The 18,209-nt window shown below is 35.8% G+C and overlaps 1 protein-coding gene across 1 annotated transcript; it reads right to left on the bottom strand.

The window, feature by feature from the left end:
- Window positions 1–288: 288 nt before the first annotated feature.
- LOC123872214 lies at window positions 289–18,145 on the bottom strand. The gene is made up of 23 exons (XM_045916399.1): window positions 17,959–18,145; window positions 17,657–17,797; window positions 16,853–17,071; window positions 14,964–16,200; window positions 14,148–14,395; window positions 13,428–13,623; window positions 12,583–12,721; window positions 11,860–11,977; window positions 11,142–11,499; window positions 10,564–10,702; window positions 9,835–9,955; window positions 9,193–9,695; window positions 8,582–8,699; window positions 7,306–7,808; window positions 6,573–6,690; window positions 5,509–5,866; window positions 4,938–5,188; window positions 4,226–4,418; window positions 3,300–3,438; window positions 2,672–2,789; window positions 1,920–2,340; window positions 1,082–1,227; window positions 289–620 (listed from the first exon to the last, which is right to left on the bottom strand). The coding sequence occupies exons 2-23, from the start codon at window positions 17,787–17,789 to the stop codon at window positions 595–597; spliced, it is 5,802 nt and encodes a 1,933-aa protein (XP_045772355.1). The 5' UTR covers window positions 17,790–17,797; window positions 17,959–18,145; the 3' UTR covers window positions 289–594.
- Between the last annotated feature and the right edge of the window lie 64 nt (window positions 18,146–18,209).

Genomic DNA, 18,209 nt, shown 5'->3' with positions numbered 1-18,209 from the left:
GATCACTTCCGCTTCAGCGGAAACGCGCCTAAAAGTTGTAATATCATACAAACATAAATGTATAAGTTTCAAAGTACATAGTTGAATTTAACAGACTTTAACAAATTTTGTTATAAATCGACTACAAACAGAAGCGGACACTTAGATTTTGATAGGGGTTGCATCACTGCATAATATCTACAAATACATAATACATGGTAAATTATTTTGACAATTCAAAAGCACTTGTAAAAGTTTATTTGATTAAAAATATAATTCTAATAATAATTATTAAAATAAAAAATTGAATGTACATTTATTTTTTAATCCATTTTTGATCCTGTCAATATGGGACAATACAAATTCGATACATCTTATTCTATTACTTACATACAATGAAATCGGAGGTAGACGCTTTACAAGCAATAAGTCACTAGTGTTTTAAATCTAATTTTTTTCGGAAATAGGCACCTAAACTCACATTTCGGTATACTTATTTGTACTTACAGTATTAAATAATTGTTTTTCACACATTTTGATAATAATATCAAAGTAACAACAAAACTGACTGACTTAAATGCGTTTTAGTTGGCCGTACACTTTAACACTTCTGACCTAGTAATTCTTCCATACTTTGTGACCTGTAAACAAAAACATAATATAAGCAAAATACCATAAACCTGACTACTACTCGAAAATACCATCACAGACAACATACTGAGTACGAATATAATCATCTTAATTTTCTGTAACTTCCGAATAATTACTTCAAATTCACAAATAATAATATAACATGTAAATCAATAACCCTAAGCCGTACAAATACTAACATTGGTTAAGTATAAAATAAAATGAATTTTTTAAACCTTTTCGCTGCAGGAATGCTTGCCTGACTTTTTTTCTGCTTACTAGCTACACGCGTCTTTAGGTATTTTATTTTTCTAAAATCTTTTCTTAGTGGAGGATCTCGACTATAGACAGAGCCTCCATAGATTGCAATCTTTTTTTTTATCGTATCGGAACGCTAAATCGCTTGGCGGCACGGCTTAACTAGCCACGGCCGAAGCCTCCCACCAGACCAAACTAAACCTGTGCAACTTACATTTAGCATCGTATTTGCGACGCTGGACCGGGTCGCTGAGCGTGGTGTAGGCCTCCAGCACCTCTTTGAAGCGTCGCTCGTGTCTCTGGCGCTCAAACGTGGAGCGCCCGGAGTGCCGGTCCGGGTGATGCACTAGCGAGAGTTGTCTGGGAGAACAAAAGTGCACGTTTAAGGCCGATTCACACTAATTGCGTACACGTGACGTGCGTAGTGACGCGTGTAAATCCCTAACACACTGGGTTACGCATACGTCCACGCTTTACGCAAGCGAGCGATGTGCCATGTTTCATACATTATAACGCAATGGTACGCGCTACGTCAACGCTTACGCAGCCTGTGTGAACGAGCTAGAAACCCTCGAAATTAATCATAATAACCTCCCTGGCGCGGTGGTGAGCGCTTTGGTCTTATAAGTGGGAGATCCGGGGTTCGATTCCCGGCAGGGGCAATTTGGGAATATATAATTAATTTCCAAATCTCTGGTCTATTCTGTTAAGGCTGTGGCTAGTTACCACCATACCGGCAAAGCCGTGCTGCCAAGCAGTTTCGCATTCCGGTATGATGTGTAGAAACTGATAAAAAGTTATGGGTTCAATAAAACTGCCATGCTCCTTCCAAGTTAGCCCGCTTTCATCTTAGACTGCATCATCACTTACCACCAGGCGAGATTGCAGTCAAGGACTACCCTACCTTGCCATGGCTGAAGCATCCCAGCAGACTAAGATTACTTTAACTATAACCTTACTATACAGATACACCCTTTAACTAAAATGTTAGGGAAATTGTTTTAATTTACCGTATTTAGCGAATTGGATTGGAAGTCAGTTAGAAATATTACCTGTAAGCTCGTATGATGTCCGGTTTAGTCGCAGCTCTATCGACGCCTAGAATAGTATAATAGTTCCTGGTTAGCGATTTCTCATTTTGGGACCGTTTGGCTTTCTCCAATAACTGTTTGATATCGTCGCTGGGATCTATTCTGTAGATTTGTTCGTAGTCATCGATGACGCAATCGTATTCTTTGAGTTCAGTGAAGCAAGTAGCGCGTAAAGTCAGGGCTTTCACATAGCTTTCGTCCAACTCAAGAGCCGATGTGCAAGCGTCGGCAGCCAGCTGAGTTTGCTTGAGCTTCCAGTATACTGTCGCCTTGTTAAAGTGCAATTTGGCATTAACTTTAACATGCGTCATGTCCACCGCTAATGCTTCGTTGTACAGAAGTAATGCTTTCTGCCATCGGCCCATCTTAAATTCTTCATTGCCTGCGGGTCACGAGAAATAAGTCAAGGAAATATTTGAATCTACTCAGGTGCAACTTTTTAAATAAACATTTTTTAGGGGTCTGTATCTCCAGAGAGAAAAGGAACCCTAATAGAATCACTTCGTTGTCTGTCTGTCGTGTCTGTGAAGAACCATCAAGGCAATCAAAACCTATAGGGTACTTCCCATTGACCTAGAATCATGGACAGGTAGCGTTTTAGCACAAGTTAAGGGAAAAATTAGAAAACCGTGAATTTAGGTTACACTACGAAAAAATTAAATTTCTTGTTGATGATGCAGTGAGTTTAAAACCCCTATAAAAATGCATAGTACCTTGTTCTTTCTTCTGTTGCAACAATTTAGCCTTTTTGTATGCCGCCGTAGCTTTCACGTGATCTGGCGACAGACGCAAAATTTCTTTGAAATATTTCAAGGCCTGTTCATGTTTTTCCTGAAACAAGTTTAAAAATTAATTTTTTTTTAGAAATGATTAATTTAAAAAAAAAACATGCAAGACGCAGGACATAACGTCACTACCATTAGGGACGTACATACGATTATACAATGTATAATTATATTATATGCACCAATGCGTAATGTTCATCCGATTGAGCTGAAATTTTGTACAGTTGTGTTTATTGTTGTTACTTGCGCAAAATTTTCTGCCATAGTAGCATCAACGTACAATGATTGGCGCTGGAGTCGTTAAGCTGAAAAAGGCATTACAACGCATGCCGCTAGATTCCTATATTTAATTTCCTACATTTATATGCAACCATACCATCAAAATACCAGCTATATATAAACCGTAAAAAATGCCTAAACCATTGAAAGAAAACAATTCTAAAATAAACGTTTTCAATGTGGCTGGGAGGAAGAATGAGAGGGTAATCTTGCTATTGCATTATATATACTCATTACGAGATATGGTTTTTAATATAAAGTTGAATCATATACATACATTATAGTAAATGCACAGTCCTTTAACAAAAAGAGCGTCTATGTCAGACTGATTTAATCTAATGCAATCATCAGCTATCTCTAGCGCTTGCTCAATTTTTCCGAGCATCGCCAAACACTCAGCCTTTATAAGTTTTACTCTGAAACATAAAGTATATAATTTGACTATTAGATTATAAAAAATACTGTTAGGTAACTGGTAAGGCACAACATTTAAATATAATTTTATTAAAAGTGTCAGGCGACTGCAAATTAGTATAAAAAATATATTCTATTCCTATAGTGAAGTTATTAACTTACATGTTCCTTATTTTTTTTCTCTCATCTGGCTTTACAAAGATTAGCCAATGTCAATTTTGTAGTTATTTGTAACATGTTAGTTAAACTATACAAGTATGGACCCCGTCTGTGCCGGCGCTCGCCGACACACGCACGGTACCCCCTTAGAGCGTTTTCCAGTCAGTTTTAACAAAAAAAAACACTCCAAAAAGGCAGAGCACGCCCGCCAGCTAACACCAACACAGACGAAATCCTCATGATCCAAGGATTTAAGGTTCCATTTTTAATGGAAGTATCATTGTAACTTGATTACTTTAGCGGTACCTATACCAATATCATGACGTTATATCGTTACTTAACTGTGAATGCGCGTCGAGCGAAAATGCTTACTTAATACAAGGCATCTGGTAATTATACGGTTCGGTTAATTATCCGGTATACGTATTGTTACTTTTACCGTTATTAATAAGGGTATCCAGATAACGTCAATGAACGTATGAGTATTGGAATTTTTGTCCTTACTATTTAACGTTATAACGGTGTTTTGGTAACGTTACAAAAAATACCGGTAATTCAATCCCTGGTAACTAGCACTGTTCGAGACTTTGATGTTCAGACACTCGATGGATTATAGACGGCGGTACTCACCTAGAACAGAATGGACTAGTTTGAAGACATTGGTCCATGCAGGCAATAGCGCGGTCGTAGTTTTGTTCCTCAACGTATTTCTGAGCCTGCGCGTGCAGCCGACGCAGCGTTTCCAGCTCGCGACGGTCGTCCGTACAATCGAACCCGGCGTCACTCGCTTTAGTAATAGCTCGATCGGCACCAGATAACTCCCCTAAAATATGATTAAGAAAGAGAAAGAAAATGTATTTATGCGTTGTCAATGTTACAGACATACTGTTAATGTAACATTTTCATCAGTGACATCATCCCAAATGAGTATACAACTTAGCATAATGTCTTGCATGAAATGCGCCAATACGCATAAAATGCATGACACATTTTCAGCTGTAACCCGGTAAAGTCACAGATACTATAGAATACTATTTTTCTTTACCTATTTGTACGAATTACCCCTATTAAGAAATTAGTCAGAGTATCAACTAATGTGTGAGTAACATGTCAAACTCATTATTTTGACTTAATTTCTTAAACTGAACACTTTCAAGTAAATATTTTTATGTAAACCTGTGGAGATGATACTGCTATTGGCGCTATTAGAATGCCATAAGCCTACTTTGTCGTATCAGTTTACAAATTGCGGAAAACCAAATTAAATTTGAATTTCGCGGGCAGACCCGTCTAGTGCACCTTAAGAACTTACAGAACTATGACAACTTTTTTTCATACTCACCCAATGCCAAATAACATTTAGCGATACCGTCAAAACTTTGACTTTGTTTGGCATCAAGAGCAACCGCTTTTTTAGCGGCAACTAATGCTTCTTTTAATATCGACAGGTTAATGTAGCAGGAATATGTTTTGCTATAATATTCGGCAGTTTCAGGGTCCAATCTTATCGCTTCTTTATACATGGCCAATGCATCTCTAAACTTTTTCCGCTTGTATAGTTTATTCCCTATTTCGGCTTTTCCTTGAGCAAATCTACAAAATAATACATACGCATATTTAATCTATAGTAATATCTCTTAGAGGCCCACATGAATAGTCTTTTTGAATGTAATTGATAGGTATATTTTAAAAAATCCGAGTACTCAAGGTCGGTGTTATAGTCTTTTTAGTAACAAACCATCTCAAATTGTTGTAGGTTTAGGTTTATAACTAGTTTAATTTTAATTTAGATTGTACCGATGGGGCTGGCATATAGGACACCTATAAAAGGCCCTTAAAAATATTAGAATAAAAAAAAATATAACATACCATGGACCTATCTAGTCAAATGTACCCAAAGAAATATTTTATACCTGTACTTTTGTCCATCGTATGCTGTTTTGGCCATACTTAATAACTGTTTAATTTCTTCGCTTTGATCAATTGTGTATAATTTTTCATAATCTTTAATAGCGTCTTCGTATTGCTTAACGTCGGTGTAACAGTGCGCGCGGCCACGGAGCGCTTCCACGCATTTATTATCCAATACTAAAGCAATCGTATAGTCTCTAATCGCTGCATGTATATTACTTTCACCCATCAATCTAACTGTCGCTGCCCTTTTACAGTACAGTTTGACATTGAGATTTTTGTTATCTTCATCAATCGTTAGTGCCATATTAAAATTATCCAAAGCTTCTTGCCATCGACCTCTTGAAAATGAATCGTTACCTAAAAGTACGTATCGAGTTGAGTTTCTTTGTAGTTGGTTGAAAACAACGCCCTTATACAGGGTATAACCAGAGCGCTAGCAAAAAAGAAGACAGGTGATAGTACTGATGATTACTGATAAGATACCATAAAAAAAACTACGAATTTAAAAAAAAAAACCTGTATTTTGTTAAAAGTTCCCAATAAATATATTGGGATCTTTTAACAAATAAAACATCTTACTGACGCTAAAGGTCACCGAACGTTCCGTATATAAGTCACTCGAAGTCAATACCGCGTCGTAGGTGGGGCATTGACCCGAGTTTTGCACGCTATACAATGCGGGTTTGAAAAATAATAAATCACTACAACTACAAAATAAGGTAAATGGTTATTGGCATTGGATTATGTTAAGTTAAGATTATGTTATGTCAAGCTAAGTTTTTGTTACAGTTCTGGTTACACCCTGTATAAGTTTCAAAAGGTACGCATTAAAAAAAAAAAGAATATTAGCCATGTTAAATGACTAATATTCCCCTTTCCTCTCCAACTAAGCGTCAGGCTTGTGCTAGGAGTAGGCACGACAATAGTGCAACGGGCGTGGTTTGAACCGTCGACCTTTCGGTTTTCAGTCTACTCCTTTACCGGTTGAGCTATTGAGGCTGAAATATAATAATAATTATAAAAATTACAAAAATAATAATTATAAATCAATACTTTACAATACCTTTCTCTATTGTACGTTTTAGGTATTCAATCTTTCGTGTGTCCTTGACCGCCGTTGGATGCCATGGTTCAAGTACTAATACTTGTTGAAATTGATCTAACGCTTGATCATATTGATCCTGAAACAAGCAATGAAAATCATTTATTCATCCTACCATCGATGTCAAAATGAAATTTATATCAGTTTATGCCATTATAATAACATAATATATGCGTAACTATATTACTATACCAGCGACCCATCCCGGCGTCAAACTGGCGCAATTTTTAGGGTTTCGTACCTCAAAAGGAACCCTTATAGGATCACTTTGTTGTCTGTCTATCTGTCTGTCTGTCCGTCCGTCCATCCGTCGTGTCTGTCAAGAAAACCTATAGGGTACTTCACGTTGACCTAGAATCATAAAATTTGGCAGGTAGGGTAGGTCTTACAGCACAAGTAAACGAATAAATCCGAAAACCGTAAATTTCTGGCCACATCATTAAAAAAAAAAGTGTTTACATTTTCAAAGTAAGAAAACTATACCAAGTGGGGTATCATATTATGAAAGGGCTTTACCTATATATTCTAAAAAGGATTTTTATTTATTTTCATGCATAACAGTTTTTGATTTATCGTAAAAAATGACGGAAAAATTATCCAAGTACGGAACCCTCAGTGCGCGAGTCTGACTCGCACTTGGCCGGTTTTTCATTGAGGCTTTTCCAATATCTGTATAATAATCAATAAATAGTACCTTATAATAGAGGCACAATCCTTTAACGCAAAGAGCTTCTGTGTCAGAACTATTGAATTGCAGACATTCTTCCGCAAGTTTCAGGGCTCGTTTCACATTCTCAGTTTCACGACCCTGAATCAAAGTCCGTGCCAGCCTCAGTTTTTCTCTATAAAAAATCTTCCCCTTAAGAAGTTCTATGGAGCTACGTGCGCATAGTTTATTTATTTCGTTCTTATCGATTACGTGTATTTTTTCATAATCTTCAATAGCATTTTCATATCGATAAACCTTGCTGTAGCACTGAGCGCGCTCATGGAGTGCTTCGACACAGTTATTATCCAATTCCAGAGCACTCGTATATTCGTTAATCGCTGATTGTAGATCTTTTAGTTCATAGTATATTACGGCCTTTTTGCAATGCAGTCTAACGTTAAAATTCTTATGAAACACATCAATGGTTAATGCTTCATTAAAACTATCTAAGGCGTCATGCCAACGGCGATTTTTAAATGCATCGTTACCTGAAAAATACATGTCAAAAGATGATAATTTATTTATATTTTGAAGTCGGTTTAAAAGATAATTTTCAATGTTGTGACAAAGCATGGAAACCGCGTTTGTAACAAATTGTCATTCAAAAATAGGGACCACAACCTTACGTCTGTTAACAGGGCTCTCACCGTCACTCGTTTCCACTCGTTTCATACAATCGTAGTTCCAATTTCATTTGAATATTAAGCAACCAAAGTCCATGAAATTTTGCAGACATATTCTAGAAACTAATATCTGTGTCTGTGGTGTTTTAGATTTTTCTAAAAATATGTAGTTTTAAAATTACAGGGGCTCCAAGATTTGTATGAAAATTTTTAAGACCGCGTAACTTTGAAACCGAATATTTTAACAGAAATCTGGAAAACCTCAGACATAGATATTAGTTTCTAGAATATGTCTGCAAAATTTCATGGACTTAGGTTGCTTAGTATTCAAATGAAATTGGAACTACGATTGTATGAAACGAGTGACGGAGAGAGCCCTCTTAAGCACGTAACTTCAACCAATTAAATTGGCGTAAATAGTTTTTTTTTTACCTAATTTATTATTTGCTTTCATCGTATACAAGTTATTAACAAAGTTATGTGACCTATTGTCAGAACATTGCAGTCTCCAACTTCACTATACTACTCGTATGTTAATGTACGCAAATTTCCAAATAAATCAATTAATATTTAAATAATATTTTTATTATTGTAATATTTTATTAATAAAAAAAATAAAAAATAAAATTTACAAATACCTTTCTCTAATGTACGCATGAGGCATTTAATCTTTTTTGTTTCCTTGAGCGCAGTTGAATGCGATGGTCTAAGTCGTAATATCTGTTGAAATAGATCTAGCGCTTGTTCATATAGATCCTGAAACAAAAATTCGTCATATTAATAAATAACTAGTGCCTGTCATCATCATCTGAACCCATCACCGCACTTAGCATGGGTCTACTCCAAAAATGATAAAGGGTAATACTCCCCTTTCCCCTCCAATCAAGCGTGAAGCTTGTGCCAGGACTGGGTACGACAATAGTGCAACGGATGGGATTTGAACCGCCGACCTTTCGGAATTCAGGCCCCTCCTCAACCGTTGAGCTATCGAGGCTCAGCGGCAAATTATGGAGAACTTTCAGATTTCACGATACAAATCCAACAAGTGATCATCAAAAAGTGTGCAATGTTATCTATTTTGAATAAATGGTTTGACTTTTTATTAAATTTTTGATATTTTCTTTCACCATTAAAGCAAGATAAGTATATTTAATTACTTAAAACGCATATTACTACGAAAAATTAAAAGTGATTATCATCATCAATACCTATACGATGTCAAAAATAAACACACTGCGCGTTCAAATACCTTATAATAGAGGCACAATCCTTTAACACAAAGCGCTTTTGTGTCGGAACTGTCGAATTCCAGACATTCTTCTGCAAGTTTCAGAGCAAGTTCCACATTCTCAGTTGCAGGGGTTCTGATCAACGACTCTGCATTCTTAATTTTTTTCTTGTAAGCATTGTTTTCTTTGAGGATTTTTATAAAGTTTAGAGTAGACTGCTTAGTTTTTTCACAATCATCAATGGCGTATATGGTTAGATAATCTTGAATAGCCTTTTCGTATAGCTCGCAATTGCTATACCATTTAGCGCGTTCACGCAGCACTTCTACACAAGTATTGTCAAATTTCAGAGCGGATGTATATTCAGCAATAGCGGCACATATTTCATTTGTTTTTAAGTACGTCTCGGCCATTCTACAATGCATTCTAAGGGAGAGATTCCAATTCTCTTCATCAATTAATTTCGCGTCTTTGTATTTACATCGAGCATCGATCCATCGGTTGGAATTAAATAAGTCATCACCTAAAACAGATGTTGAGTTAGTTCTGGGGCGTACCTCTGGTGACAGGTGACGGGATTTTAAAAACCTAGATCAACGTTGCCAAAGTTACGGGGATGGATTTGTACAGAATAAAAAATTTAATGATCTCAAAAAACTTACCTTGTTTTATAGTAACTTTAATCGATTTTGTTTTTTTAAACTGTGGGAATGCCTTGCGATGTGTACGAGGGTCGATATTTAATACTTTTTTAAAATACTCCATTGCTTTTTCATATTGACCCTGAAATAAAATTTAATAAAATATGTACTCATCTTGATTTATATTATATGGTGTATGTATAACACCTTATATAATAGTACATAGCGTCAATGGGTGTTTTCACCACTGAAATGGACAATATACAAGTACGCTGGAAGAGATGTGCCACACAAAATGATTTTTTATTGTGCTGATTCGAAGGGCTCCATTGAGCGCATTGGTAATCAAGATTGACACTTTGTGTCAATGGTCGTGTTGATAGATGTCTCATAGTTCCAAGTATGCTCACATGACGTTCTCTGCTGATATAATATCAGTGCCAAAATGGCAATGATCAAGTTGCTACAAGAACCCGACGGCAATAGCAAGTCCAGCGTATTTATGAGTATATGATTCCTATGATCAGTATGATGACTATAGACCTTGTTAATAGGCTGCGTGGTATATTTTTAAAAATGGTGTCATTTTACAATTTGATTTACATTTCCTTGGATGTTGTATTGTTATTAGTAGGTTAAGAGACACCGCTTAAATAATAATAATGAAAAAATAAGAGTCAAGTAGGCACCCTACCAAATTAAAATCCATGCAAACGTATCAACACACTATCTATCAACTATCAAACCTACCGTATAATAAAAGCACAATCCTTTGGAGTAAAGAACATCTGTATCAGAACAACGGATTTGCAGGCACTCGTCGGCTAGCTTCTGGGCTTCTTGAAATTTGTGCTCGCGGACCAAACTCTCAACCGACGAAACCATTTCTCTGTAACAAAATTTTCCATTACAATACTGTGAGCGAATGACGCAAAATAATCAGAAATTAACTTTGTGAGCTCGAATTTGAACGATATTTGAGATGCATGGACCCTCTTCTTTTTCTTCTTCCAGACTTTATCCCATGCTACGTGGGGTCAGCACAACATGTCTTCCTCTTCCACTCTCTTCTGTCATCCATCAACTTATCATCTACCCCTTTTATACGCATATCCTCTTTCACGCAATCCAACCACCTTTTCTCAGGTCGTCCTCTTTTCTTTTTTCCTTCCACATGCATATTTAACATTCTTCTAGTGATATGACTCTCTTCCCTCCGCATTAAATGTCCATACCATGCCAGCCTATTACCCCTCATCTTTTCTACCACTGGTGCTACTTTTAAACTTCCCCTTATTACTCATCATATGCCTAGATAAATAGATAACCTGTAAGCTTTTTCTTTTTCTTGCACTAACGCCTTGGCTTTGTTTAGTAATTCTTCGTGTAATACACTTTTATCAATTTTGTAGACCTTTTCGTAGTCGCTAACAGCGTTTTCGTATTGACCAAGTTGTGTATAGCATTTGGCGCGGTTTTTGCGAGCTGTCACGCAGTTCGTATTAACTTCCAGAGCAGCCGTGTACGCGTCGAGCGCTAACTGTATTTTATTTAATCTTGTATAAATAGCTGCATTGCTACAATACAGTCTGACGTTGTGTTCTTTATTAGTTTTATCAATTTTCAGTGCGTCATTATTTATTGTTATAACTTTTTCGTAATCACCCTCATTATAATTTTTCGTACCTGTAAATATTAGAACTCAATTAAAACCAAAGTAACATTAAATAAAATTAGAATTAAAGGTGCTGGCGAACAAAACCGTTAATTGCGAGAAATTAAATGTACCAACAAAACTGAATGTTATTGACACTGCTGTAATTATACCATTTTATTCAAACGAACTTTGAACTCAATTTTTGCACAGTTTTAGGCAGTTTCGCTTGAAAATGAGTACAGATTTGTTATTCAATGATCCAAATCACGAATTTTAGACTCGAATTGGGTACAATTTTAGGCCGTTTTAAAAGCAAAAATATTTTGATCAGAAGCACAATCACATCATTCTGTTCGCTAGCTCCTCACTATTATATTAAAGTTTATTACTTTCTTCTTCAAAACGTTGGATCCTGTTAGCTTTCTCCAATGAATCAACTGCCCCCAAATGTAATGGAAAAACCGATATAACTTGATGGAAATAGTCCACTGCTTGTTGTAATTGGAACTAAAACAAACTTAAGAAATTATAAAACCAGCCATGAAAACGAGAGTTTATCTTACTTGCACCGGAGCGAGGCCAGAAAATATAACATCATTGATAGACTATACCATAGTACCTAAAATGCGCATTTTCAAAAGAAATAGACTTGTCATATCATCGACATGCTAATATTAAACGTGCTCGGAGTGCCGATAGATGAAAAAACTGATTGAATTTTGAAACTGATGGAATGCTGATTAATTTGAAAATCCAAAAAAAAAACTGATTTTGATAGTTTTAAGTTTTCGCTTCTGTCGGAAGTCCCCACTGACTGCCAATTTCTTTATTTACTCGTATTAAGGCTCTATACATCGAGCCGTGTTGGCCCAGTGGTTAAAACGTCCGCCTTCTATTTGGGAGGTCGGAGATTTGATCCTGGGCACGGACTTCTAACTTTCCGAAGTTACGTACGTTTTAAGCAATTCAATATTACATGCTTTAACGGAGCAGGTAAACATTGTGAGGCAACCTGCATGCCTGAGAAAAAAAAAACCATAAAGTTCTCGCCAGTGTAGACTATGGCTTAAGCCCTTATCGTAGCGAGAGATGTATTCAGCAGTGGTACATACACTATAATAGAGACACAGTCCTTTGACATACAGAGCTTCCGGCTCTGTGGCATGGTGTCGCAGGCATTCTTCTGCTATGTCCAATGCTTGCTCAATTTTCCCAAGCATCGCCAAGCATTTAGCTTTTGTAGCTTTTGTGCTGAAACAATGTTGAATTAAATTTTAGTTTTAATTCCGAAAGCTTCAACATATAGTAAGCAAGATTAAACATCTGCTTGAGAGACTTTCTTCGCTTATGCTGAAGGTTACAGAAAATGGATTTTGTCTATAGGAACAGACAAAAAAGTGATTGTAATCAAAGTTTGTCGGAGAATCGAGCGGAAAATCAGTTCGCGGACATTTGGGAGGAGAATTTCACTCAAAACACTACGCGACGAATTATGCTTCGACTTTACGAGGTTGGTAAAGGTAGTGATTAAGACTAAGGCCAGACGATGCGATTCCGGTGCGTTCATCATCATCATCATCAGCCTGTGGACGTCAACTGTTGGACTTAGGCCTTCCCTATAGAGCGCCACCACACCCGGTCCTCAGCCTTCCTCATCCAGCCAGCCGCTTTATATCGTCGGTCCATCGTGCTGGCGGGCGTCCCACACTACGCTTGCCTAAACGCGGTCCGGTGCGTTGCGTAGGATGAACTCAGGCGCCGAACCGCCAACGCAACGTGTAACTTTACTCTAAGTAAAAGTTGACGAAAATCCGCGTCAAATCGGAAAGTGTCGCGAATGTTTTAGAAACGCGGGTGGATAGCACTCTAACTTTTCCATAATATGACGAGCGGGATTCCAAGGCAGACGTCTCGGCGCGATTTTTTCCGGTAGATTAGTCCCGGGGTTTATACACACTTGTTTGCAGGGCACAGTTCGAGAAATCTTTCGCAAGAGGCCACGGCACGAGCGTAGTCCTGGGCCGCGATGGCGCGCTGCGTGTCGACGTGCAGGGTACGCAACTCGCGCAGCGCCTCACTCGCGCGCTCGCCCTCGGCTTCCCCGCACGCCGCGCGAGCCTTGCTGATAGCGTCATCGGCGGCAGATATGTCACCTACGATTCATTTGTTACTTTAGAACAAGTGCCTACGCACAATTGTAGATCCGAGGTACGTCATCTCCAACGTTTAAAAGTGCAGTCAAATTCAAATTCAAAATATTTTTATTCAATTAAACTTTTACAAGTGCTTTTGAATCGTCAAAACAATCTACTTTGAGAGAAAAATGTTTAAAATCGGTTTACTAGTGTTTATCACATAGTACATAATGTATACATATGAGCCCAATATGCTATCTGTTTTTTGAAGTCGATTAGTAAGTCATCAACAATTCATACTCCTAAAGCAAGAAAAAGTAAGAACTCAAGTATAACTTTAAATTACTTTGTTACTAAGGACTTACTTTTCAAAAGATAGACAACCAGAATCAATTCGTCAGATTGCCTATCCAAAAACAAAAACTGTAACATCTTCCTCAGTTACAAATACATCAATGTACTTACTTAATTAAAAACTATTAATTGGTTATTGAAGTTTTTTCCTTTACTTGAATAATATATATAGATTGTGTGATACTAACCTAAGGCAAGATAGGATTTAGCCAAGCAAATATAAGCGTCAATGAAGCTGGGATCGTATATGATCACTTTCTGTACATCTTTTATTGCTTCTTTATACATCCCTAGCTTCATGTAATAAAGAGCTCTGATTGTGTAGAATGTGTGATTATCTGGACATAATCGTATTGCATCGTCAAACATGGCTAAGGCACCTTTATAATCTTTGTATTGGTACAAATTGATTTTCTTTTGGAGTATATTAGTTGTACTGTGGACAAGAACTTCTATATATTAATTGAAAATAATATTACTTAAAATATTTCCTTGTGATTCTAAAAACTTTTAATGCAAAAGCTTGGTAGGTACTTACCTACTAGGGGCAAATTTTTAACTGCAAAATAACCCAATTGAAGAATAAATTTCCTTTACAAAAAGGTTCTAAACGTCAAATCTAGTGTAAAAAAAGGTGAATTATTATTATTTGACACTTCATTTATCAAAATCTAAGTATGGCAATTAACCTGATGAACCAACTTATACTCGAACATAACTACCAGACCGTAGTCAGGTTATTAGTTTAAAATTAAGAAACCGGTTTCGCAGGCAGCGATGTTCCCTTACCTACCCACTAGATTAAATATTATGTACCTACCTCACCAATTTCTATACTTTTATTTTTTATTTATAATAAGTGCCCGGTAAAAAACGACTGCGGTTTTCGTGGCACTGAATGTAATAAAAATGCCCTGTATATTCTTTAAGTTTAATAAATATTTAATATAAAAATAATAAAAATATGTATGACACTGAAAACACACTGAATTATCTGTATTTACCTGGTCACTTGTTGTTGTGCTGGCAATTTGGCCAAAAATGCCGATGGAGGCGCGCCAATTGTAAACTGAAGTGTTGAGTTCTCTGTCTTATCAAATGTATATGCCGTCGATTTTGGTGAAATTTTAAATATATTTTGAGACGTGGAGGTTTGATCAAACATAGATGCTAGGGTTTCTTGACCTCCAAACACGCACACAGAAGTAGCATTTCCTTGAGCTTTACAGAAAGTGGGTATCATCATCTTGAATTCAGTACTTGCTATGAGTGAATTCTTCTGTAATTTCTTTTGAGAACATGATGATTTCTTTGATGACAGTTCAAAAGACGCAGCATATTTATTTCTAAATGGAAAAGAAGAAACTTGAGAGTTTTTGACAGTGGATATGGGAATTTGTAACGTAGATGTTCCAAATAACTTCTGAGAACCATCAAACATAGCCATCAATGCTGTCTTATTGAATACACTTCTTGTATTCTCACATATAGATGACATTATTGTAGTAGCATTTGAATTCACAGTTGTAGTTTGGCCTTCAAAATCTGTCATGTTTGGCTGAGCTGTGTGGAATTTAGGAATACTTGTTTTAACTTCACAACTTGCTGCTGGTGAATTTAATAAGGAAGATCCAATAATTGGAGAACAAAACACTGAGGAAGATACTGAAGTAGTTACATGTCTTACTGCTTTTTTTATAAGTTTTCGAGTTTTATTTGGAGAAATTTCTTGTGTGGATGTTTCACAAGGTAAGCTTGGTGCTCCTGAAGAGATCTCAAATTTTGAAGATGTTATAATTGGACTCCTAGGCATCATTTGAGATACAGATGTTGAATTAGTTAGTGAAGTTTGCTTTTTTTGATCTCCTAACTCTAATTTAGAAGCAGACTTGAAAGTTTCAGTTTGTGGCACTGTGCTGGCTAAAGATATCGTTTTAGATGCAGAATTTGTTGTGGGTGTCCAATTCAATATTGTTTTGGAAGCCTTCGGTTTAGAGTATAACTGTGCGGGAGCTTTAAAATAAAAGATATCAGACGACATAGCATTTCCAGTGTTCGAAATATCTTTACGGTCTTGCAAAACTTTTGACAATAATGATGCTTTTAAAATTGTATGACTTGACTCCACTAAAGAGATTCTATTTATTGGTGCTAAAGCATGTGTTGTACTTGTGACTGAATTTAGGGAGTCCATCTCCTTTTGATTGTCCGGGAATCCATTTTGAGACTTTACTACAGCACCTTAAAAAAATTAATTGAAATATGTATTTATGCTTGATGCAATGATTTCAACATGTTCAAGAATGTTACCTGAATTTTGTGCATTTATTTTTTACTGCTGGTTTATTTCAGTCACCTACAAAGTTTAATAGTTACTTTGTCAATTTATCACTATTTTTTTACTTACTACTATTATTGTTACACATGATCTTATTCTATTACACGTGTTTTAACTTATTCATCTTATAATTAGCTTTAAGTATGATGATTGATGAGTTTAAAGCAGAGATATTGATTTAACAAAATTAATAATTTAACGTTTTTACAAATATTGTATTACATGAATTTATTTAAATGTTGTGTATAATTTTGTAAGTATATATAATATCTGATTCAAAGTCAATTCTTCCGGAAATTAATTCACAGTTTTCTGTAAAGTCAAGGTATTTTTGAAAATGCAAGAAATTTAGAATAATTGTTGAATATGTCAGTTTTATTTGATAGTGAAACCGCTTACAGGCTATATTTTGGCTGTTGCACATGCCCAAACTTCAATAAATTGTTCTTGAGAAAAAGGTGTTTGTATGGTGGAAGAATAGGTACTAATATTAATTATTTTAGTTTAGGTACATATTCATTTGAACAATTAATAATTATGTGGATAGGAACTTACCATTTTCAGTTTCATTTACTACATTTCTATTACTTGTAATATATTTCTCTTGATCACTATTAACTTTTATTGCTGGAATTTTGTAACATGGTTGCTTTAGTTTGTCAGTAAATAAATAATTTTCTTTAGAATTGCTTCTTGGTGTGCCATTCCGTTCAGATTCAGGTGTAATGTGTAATTGCTGAAGCATTTCAGTTACAGTATCCAGAAGTTGTGATCCTGAAATAATGCATTTGTATAAGTAGTAATGTTTTTCTGAACATTTAATAATAATAATGATAATCTATACTACAGGCATAACACATAGCTGAGTAGGTTCCTGCAGTAGTGGAGTGGTGCGCGAGAGGTGTGATGACATGACGCGAGAACTCAGTGATTCTTCAACTTGTGACAACTGTCACCCCTCCAGCATAATATTATAAAGTTTATGCAAACTAGTTTTAACCACAACTTTACTTAGACTAGAAGCAGGCATCAAAACTTTATTCCTATCCTAGTATGTACATTAAGACACTTTTTTTAAAGTTTGTCTGTCTGTGTGTTTTTACTATGCATTCATGTATCTTTCATTAGATTGAGTTGAAATTTGTACAATTGTTGTGCGGACTTGCGGGTAGGTTTCTGACATACTTGTAGTACCATCAATGTACCATACCAGTCATCAGTTAGTAAGTTATACTTAAAAAAGTAAGAACATATTAGATATTGTCTTTTAACAGTTGCTACAATATTACGCTGCCTTAAATCTATCCAGACATATAAAAATAATATTTTAAACAAAAGTCCAAATATCTAGGTTCAAACCTGTACAGCTAGCTGCATCTCTGCCTTCCACTCGACTAGCATTCTTACAACATATTTTATTATTCACTGCACTCAGCTTAGTAGATTTTGTTGAATTTGATTTATCATATGTTTCTTCTATTTTTTCTTTCATTTTTTGGGCTGGAACAAAAACTTTTCATTATAATATATTGGCAGCATTTTTAGCCTATGCAATTCACACCAACAACCAAGTGGAAATCAATGAATTCAAGTATTAATAAGGCAAATTAATCCTAATAGTATGTTTTTGTTTATCATAATCTTAACCAAAACCAACTTACTTGTTAAATGAACATAGCAATCGTCAATCTATTATTACTTAATATATTTATTGGTATAACAACAGTAGATTTTTGCGGCAAACAGAATAAGTAGATACTTTATTAAAATAATTTCGTAATTATTTTAATTTCAAGTTTCTACCAAATACCTATGATAAAATTATTAAAAAAAAAATTAAACTGAAACAAGCAGAAACTTGAATCATAGATAAGTGATAACTTAAAAGAAAGTTTTTTTTTCTCTCGTCTGG

Source organism: Maniola jurtina, chromosome 14, assembly GCF_905333055.1.
Source record: "Maniola jurtina chromosome 14, ilManJurt1.1, whole genome shotgun sequence".
In the NCBI taxonomy this organism is placed as follows: domain Eukaryota; kingdom Metazoa; phylum Arthropoda; class Insecta; order Lepidoptera; family Nymphalidae; genus Maniola; species Maniola jurtina.
The sequence above is the reverse complement of the archived record's forward strand: the minus strand, read 5'-3'. Positions and strand labels throughout refer to the sequence as shown.